The sequence below is a fragment of the Suncus etruscus genome, chromosome X (genome assembly GCF_024139225.1).
Source record: "Suncus etruscus isolate mSunEtr1 chromosome X, mSunEtr1.pri.cur, whole genome shotgun sequence".
Taxonomy (NCBI): Eukaryota; Metazoa; Chordata; class Mammalia; order Eulipotyphla; family Soricidae; genus Suncus; species Suncus etruscus.
In genome coordinates, this window is record NC_064868.1 from 124342568 (window position 1) to 124350951 (window position 8384).

At 30.6% G+C, this 8384-nt stretch overlaps 1 protein-coding gene across 1 annotated transcript; it reads right to left on the minus strand.

The window, feature by feature from the left end:
- Nucleotides 1-6888: 6888 nt before the first annotated feature.
- Nucleotides 6889-8023, minus strand: LOC125999541 (high mobility group protein B1-like). Its single transcript, XM_049767621.1, has one exon. The coding sequence runs from the start codon at nucleotides 7984-7986 to the stop codon at nucleotides 7357-7359; it is 630 nt and encodes a 209-aa protein (XP_049623578.1). The 5' UTR covers nucleotides 7987-8023; the 3' UTR covers nucleotides 6889-7356.
- Nucleotides 8024-8384: the final 361 nt, after the last annotated feature.

The following is an 8384-nucleotide window of genomic DNA, read 5'->3' on the forward strand; positions in this document are numbered from 1 at the left end:
ATATTTATACAGCAGAATGTTTAAGAAATTAGGGGACTTTAATCTTTTTATATGATGAACTACAACTTTTGTAAACTCCGGAAAAGAAGGTTCTTGCTAATTGACAATATCTTTTTTTCTATAATTTCTTATGGAAATTGATTTTATTTTTTCTCAAGACCATTATTCATATCTTACTTATTTGCTCCACAATACCTGTCAGAATGCCTTACATAGTCTCAGCATTGGAGAAATAATTGTGAACAAAAGGAAGCTTCAGTTTAAGAAAAAACAATGAATTAATGGTAAGACCTGAAATTGCTAACTCTATAGAACTTTTAGCATTCAGAACTAATCAAAATTTCAAGGAACTCTTTCTAAAGGTAGAGGTATTTCCAATATGAGGTGTTCAGCTTAACTTACTGTATAATCCATCTTTTCTGAAGAAAGAAGCAGATCCTTAAAAAATCAACAATGCATTTCTCTTGAAACAGGGACACTATAAACATACCGGCTTTCTTGATTTTTAACAAAGTAATTGGATATTTACTATTATAGAGGTATTTTTTCATTTATTTTATGTATAACAATAATAATATTTTTTCATTTTTATGTATAAAACTTCCATGAAGTTGATAAAATGAAATGCATAAAAGCATATTTAAGAGACAAATTATGGAATGTTGCTCACAGTGTTAGAGCATATGCCATGCATAATCAAGACCCTAGATTTTTATTGCTGAAACAGTATGATCCTGGAGTAGTACTGTGCATAATCAGACAATAACTAATATATAAAAATATATAGATTGAATAGAATGTTACAAAGGAAAGTTGATAGCCAAAAATTTCATACTTGTTTTAAATAATAAGATAATTAGTTTTATAATAATAGTTTTATAATAATATGTGTGTTGATTTCACTATTTTCTCATTTTACCTATTGAATCTTCTACCAATATCTCTAAGGAACATCCAGCAATAACAAATCATGAGACTATTAGAACTGCTGAATTTTTTTGAGATTTCAGAAAGACTTTTCATAAAGAATTGGCAGAGTTAACTAGTCAATCCACTCCTGGAAATAATGTTTTTGGAAGCTTCCATGGTTCTCGGCTAATATGTAACTGTGCAAATATCAAGAATGGTAAGCTAGAAAATTTAGCAAGGAAGCTTCTGAACCAGATTTTGATTATACTAGTGTTTTAGGTAGAAGTGAAGCTAGCTCTTCACTAAGATATGATAAATAGGAATAAAGGAGATATTATAGAACATTCTCATATGAGTTTTTAAAATTTTAGTTAAGGAAGTTAAAAAATATACAGTTAGTCATATATTCTGTAGAACAGACTTTTCTGTATGTATTTATTTGATTCTATTATTTAATTCTGTCCTACATTGATATGCCTTGTTACTTCAGTGATGCCAGGCTTTTTAAATTGTTGGGGTATTTTGGGGGGGACTCAGATATGAAGAAGGTTTACTTTTGACTATGTACTCAGAGAATCACTCACAGAGGGCTCAGAGCACCAGATGGGGTACTAGGAATCAAAGCCAGATTGCCAGCATGCAAGACAATTTTCCTACCTGTACAATTGCTCTAGCCCCAAGGAAAGACGCACTTAAAGGTAAAATTTAAATCAATATTCTAAAACATTCCCTGAAATTCAATAAATACATCATTACATAAAGCTGCTTATTCTGTATGGTATAAAGTTAAGCTTTGTTTAAAGAGCTCTTGTTTCTTAATTTCCCTGAGGTTACAGAGAACATAACGTGCATTATATATACATGTTTCCATGACTTTAATCGACATGGGAACCCAATGAACATATCAAATGTGTACAGGAACTCTTTAAGCTGGAATTTGTCATTCAAAGGGGGAGTGCTGTATTGATAAATCCCCTTTGAGTTTTATTAGCAGTTGATTTACAGAGGGGTTAATTTTAACACAGAAAAAAGGAACTAATATTTGAAATATGTTCTTTATTCTTCCCAAATTATCCATTGAATGGGTTCAGCATTTTTTAAACTGCAAACTATTTTAGTGTATACTCACTACAAAATAATATGAGCAATGAAAGCTATGAAATAGAAAAGTATTGGAGGCAGACATGTAAGCAATATTCAATTTAATTTTAGAATCCATAATTTTTGTATTGCCCAATATTTATATTTCCACCAGTAGTCAGCATAATTGAGTTATCTGATACATTTGGAAAGTATAGGTTCTGAATTCAATATTTCACCATATAATTCATGTATGAAATCACATTTATCAAGGCAGTTTAGGAAAATACTTGACATGCATTATATCCGAAAAATGATTGTGCAATGGAAGAAGCGATATTTGGCATGATGAAAACAAACTATACATTCTTCCAGGACTGTTCTCCCACCACTACTAAAAATATCATTATCATTGAGAAACTGACTTACAAGAGTTATTTGCTAAAGAATAAGAAAGTCTCTTTGTTGATATGGACATTTTTATGTTTATCCAATTGGGTATCTTTCTGTGCTTATTATTTTATAGCTTATTTACACTGAATTAAGACTTGTATTATTTTGTTATCCAAGTGTCCTATTCTCTTCATTTAGAAAAGCTTCCTTTGTCAATTTATCAAATACAGTAGGTTAATGAAATAAAAGCTGACTTAAAAATATTTTACTACCTATATGATTATCCATAATTTATTCCCTATGATCATTTAATTACATTTCAAATAGTCTACATTTACAAATTAAAACATTCTCTGCCATAATATGTTAATGTTACACCAAAGAAAAGAGAAGTTTCTTTTCTGCTCACCAACTGTTTTGAAACTATTATGTTTCAAAAACAGAAATATCCTAAGTTCATTCAAGATGCTACTGTTGGAAGCAAGTAATAGCAAATATTCTATTTTAAGGGGAAAATATTAAATAAAATATTTTGTATCTACCAAATATCTGTGTGCATGTTTAGTTTATAGGCATGTGTATAAATATCTCATTTTCTTCACTAGAGCTTAATTTGTAGCAATATTCAATATAGCAACGTTGTGCTTATTGTCATGTAATCGTATGCTGGAGTAGATCTGCCTGGATCACAATATATTTTCTGGCTTTTGATATTATTAATTAGGTAAGCATATCTTTATATTTTGAATTTTATTTTGTTGAAGCACTGTGATTTTAATAAGTTATGTGTAGCTTATTTTTGAAGTAGACTTGATCTTATTCCATGTGTGTCTTCTAGTTGTTGTTATATGAAATGATAGTATGTACTCTTCTAGGTAACCTTGTAGTAAAAAATAATAAATGCTTATACTATTGGTAGAACATATCAAGGGGAAGTGCAAAGTGGCGGGGAGATGCCAAGATATGCCAGAGAGCTCAATTTTCTTAGCTTTCTCTTTGGGATATATTCTTCAGCTACAGAGATATGATCTTCAAATAAATCTTCATCTTTTAGAGTATTATATACTAAATAACCGAGAAAAGTTTCTTAATCAAGAAAAAGTTTGTTTTTTTCTATCACTATATCTTTTTTGTATTTTTGATTTCAAGATGCTCTCAATTGTGGTGTTGTAATCAGAGAACTCAAGTGAAGTTCAATAAATGCATAGAAAAAAGTAAAAAATATGGTTAAGTTTCAAAATACACATGGAATAAAGATAAAGATTAATGGAATTATTATATATTCTCAAGGCAGTTTTATAAGTGAGAAACAACAATATTTATTTTCTATTATTTGGTTCTATAATGTTATTTTATTATAATATAATTACTGTATTATAAAATAAATAATAAATAAAACTATTATATCCATTCCTTTCTAGTAGATAATTTTTACATTTTTGAAAAGTTGATGTAGCATTTACAAAGAGCCATTTTGAATTCTACCTTACAAAGAATAGTGTCAAAAAGAATATACTCATTAAAAAAGGTGGTTTGCCTTTTAGAGACAAGACAGTTGTTTTAGTATGTTATTAGTATGTTATTATCCATTTAAATATCTTCAACTCAATTTTGAAATTGCTTTAAAAATATGTTCTATGTGCTGAGCACAGATGCTTTGACCCATAAGTGAGTTATAGTCTGATGTTTGAGTGTGTGTTTGTACCACAGCTAAGAGTTATAATCATTGGTGGAAAATACAACAATAATTGATGTGTGACAAGGATTTGTGCAACCAGAATGTTCAGGGAAGCCAGTACTAAATTAATATATTTCCTTAAACAATATATGCAAGCACTGCAATTAAAGAGTGCAGCCCATGCGACTACTACATCCAAGAATGTAAGTTTCATACAAATGTGTGATTGCAGATGAGCACTACAATGGAAAAATATGGGAGCTTCAACAGCTTTATGTGTGTGTGGAGCTTGGAAATTACACCATTAATAGTGAAAAGAAGGGCAAAAATAAAATAAGCTAGTAATCAAAATATATTAGATTAATTTTGGACATAGTATGACATAATTAACAATTATGTCTGGTGATTATAATTTTATTACCATAATATTTTATAAAGTCTCATGATAATACCTGGTCCTATAAAGCCAACAGAGAGGCAAAAATGTTAATTGTTTATATAGTGTAGCATAATAATTTATCTCATACTAGTCCAATTTTCTTCTACATGTTATACTTCCTTATGTTTGCTCAAGTAGCATCACAAAATGTAAATTTTTTTGGAAGTTTGCAGACAACAGATTTAATTTGTATAAATATTTTAAAAAAGGAATTGAGAAATAATATTTCCATAGAAAGACTTTCCGCTATTGTAGTATACTAAAACTTGAATGTTTCTTCCACTTCCCCTTCAAGAATAGAGTTAGTAGTAATATAAATTAGAATTAATGAATCCTAACCAATATTTATTTACATAATATGTAATCTGAAAAATTTATAATTTCATAATAACCACAGTTAGAGATCCTCTAAATTTCATTTTATATATTATTGATACATATAATTTATACATGTATATAGATCAACATTGTATAGAAAATCTCACAAAACTTGTTAAAATGTTAATTAAGAAAGCTTTGTTTGGGGGCTGTACTGTAAAATAGGAAGGGTGATGGCTTTTCATGCTGCCAACATGGATTCAACCATTGGCACCACATATTGCAATTATTATTTTATCATCATAATATTTTATCAAATCACATAATAATACCTGGTCCTATAAAGTCAATCCTGGCCCTGAGCCAGCCCAGGAATGATCCCTAAAGACAAGAGTATTCCCTGAACACCACGGATATGGCTCCAAAATCAGCTTTTAAGGCATTACATTAAGATGATTTAGTGACAACGTACAAAATTAATATAGGGACCTACAAATTTTATCTCAACTATGTAGTTTTTATATATTTTATGGTGAGTATTGAAAATAATATTTAGGTATGATGGCTAATTTATTGAAGAAGTCCTTTATCTGAAAAAGTCTCTTCTATGTCTTTGCAGGTTGGTTCCAATTAATGATTTTCTGTTTTTAACTTTTTGATTTCTTTGTTGCAAAGTCTGAATTCTGAAAGCTTATCTAAGGAAACAAAAGTATATGCCATGTGGTACAACCGTGAACATAATAGAAACAATTTTTGATCAGATTACAGATTCAGATTAAAATGCAAATAAATGTAAAGGGAGAAAGTTTAGAAAGTTTAAAAAGAATAAAGTTTATTACTGTTTAGAATTATGAACTTTATATGTTAAAATGAATATGCTTTATTCTGACATTTGTACTTCTAGTTACTAATCTCTTGTTTTCCTGGGTTCATAATGTTCTGTACAAAATGTACCAGACATAAATTGCACTTGCAATAATGTAATATATTTAATAAATTCAGTAATTTTAGTAATAGACCTTATTAGAATATGGTCATTATTTTTAGAAAAGGAATTTTATGATATTTCTTTTTTTTTTTGAGTGCAACTTAAAATTCAAACTAGGGCTATGAAAGCTGACAAAATTCTCAGGAACAGAATCCATTAGTTGATATTCAATATTTTTGCTTTTCATTTAGACCTATAATTATATATCACTCTTCTAAACTCAATGCTAGATAGGTAATTGCAAAAGAAGTTTAATTTTGTTTCATTACATTTTGCATGAGTTGCACAATATTTCAGAATTTACTATTAAAGGGGCCAGAGTGGTTTTATATCGAGTTCGGTGTTTGTCTTGCAAGTGGTGGACCTGAACTCTATCTGGTATTCGATATGGTTCCCTGAGCACCTCCAGAAGTGATTACTGAGTGCAGATTCAGGAGTAATCCCTGAGAATTTTAGGATTTGGTCCCAAAACAAAATAAAAACAATAATGTTAAAAGATTAAAAGATTACTGAAAAATAATTTAGGACATTGATATCAACCCAGATAATGTGTTAACCTACCATTAACGTTTTTCCATACAAGTAAATGAAAAAATCAATGCACTAAATTTTTTCTATTATACTTTTTAGAAGAATGAGACTTCATTGGGTTTGGTATTTGTCTTATATATATATATAAAACCTGTCAAAATCATAAAAAAAACTCCATCTATAGTATATTTGACTAAAACATGTACAAAGGCATAATGAGATATCACCTCAAAAAACAGAATTTCCTATGTCAGTAACTTCATTATAGAACCATGGTGCTTATGAACTTTTTATAGATCACTCAGTGAGTTTAAGAAATGTGAATTTTTGTGTAAGTTTTGGAATATTTGCCATGGCCAATTTTTTTCTGTGATGGTTTTCTTGTTTTGTTTACTATTCCCTGCAACTTCCAAAATTTCCGAGGTAATAAATTTATATAGTAACTAATTTTACATATTTAAATATCACATTTAAAGCTTATATATTTAAAATATTTATTTTATATACTTGTTTAGTATTTATATCCCATAGAGCCTTTTATTTCATTAAGTATTTTCTTTTTTTTCTAATAAAAATTGTATTTACTTAGAAGCATTCAGAATGTCAACAAGACAGCTGCAACTTTTTTCTTTTGCAATTACAGAGTGGTATTCAGTTAACAGAACAACAATTATTTCATATAAGCTGCATCAGAGACAACTGAAGATGAAAAAAAACTACCATACCCATATATAAATAATTTGTGCTCTGCACCAAGAAGAACCTGCTTTAAATTTCCATGCCAATTTACAACCCCCATACTGTACCAGGCAAGGTTAGTGGCTATTGAAAATACCACCGGAACGGGGCTATCTAAAGACACATTCGGTAGTGTGTTAACTATACAAAAAAGACACTGTACAGTTTAAAAACAAATTTTACACAGCCTTACATTTCCATTTTTTTCTTTAAAAGGAGGGAGTTGTGTACAGGAGGGTTAAATGCTTTATAGACAAGAAAAAAAACTGCGCTATAACTGACTTATTCATCATCATCATCATCTTCTTCTTCTTCGTCCTCTTCCTCTTCCTCATCTTCGTCATCCTCCTCATCTTCTTCCTCTACCTTCTTTATCTTGCTCTTTTCCGCTTTAACAACTCCCTTTTTGGCCACATCAGGCTTTCCTTTAGCTCGGTATGCAGCAATATCCTTTTCATATTTTTCCTTCAGCTTAGCAGGCTTCTTTTCATAAGGCTGCTTGTCATCTGCAGCAGTGTTGTTCCACATCTCACCCAGTTTCTTTGCAACATCACCAATAGACAGGCCAGGATGCTCTCCTTTGATTTTTGGGCGATACTCAGAACAAAACAAGAAAAAGGTCGAAGGAGGCCTCTTGGGTGCATTGGGATCCTTAAACTTCTTTTTTGTCTCCCCTTTAGGAGTTTTCATTTCTCTTTCATAGCGGGCCTTGTCAGCCTTTGCCATGTCTTCAAACTTTCCCTTCTCTTTAGCAGACATGGTCTTCCACCTCTCTGAGCACTTCTTAGAAAACTCTGAAAAGTTGACGGAAGCATCCGGGTGCTTCTTCTTGTGCTCTTCCTGGCAAGTTTGCATAAAGAATGCATAGGATGACATTTTGCCTCTCGGCTTCTTAGGATCTCCTTTGCCCATGTTTAATTATTTTCCTGGAGCGAGGCTCCGCATCGCCCTGGCCTACTCTCCGCTCGCCTGGCCCCACCGCCGGTCTCTCATGAAGTATTTTCATAATAAATATTTGTACTATAGCTCAGACTAGCTATATTAACTAAAGTAAAATTAATTACATATATAAATAAAATTAATAATAAAATATTCAATAAATACTAGTGATAAATAAAATCCTTATATTTGAAAAACTTCAAAACTTCTAACTTTAAAATAGATCTTTTTTTAATTTGGTACTCAGGATTTACTCCTCCCTCTGCCCTCAGAAAATATTCATGCCATAGTTTAGAAGTCCATATGTGGTATTAGGGTCAAACCAAGATAGACAGTCTACAAGGCAAATGTACTTTCTCTTGCCCTGAAAT

What these genes read in the sequence shown, in the direction of transcription:
- LOC125999541 (XM_049767621.1), bottom strand. Translation starts at nt 7,986, where the DNA reads ATGGGCAAAGGAGATCCTAAGAAGCCGAGAGGCAAAATGTCATCCTAT.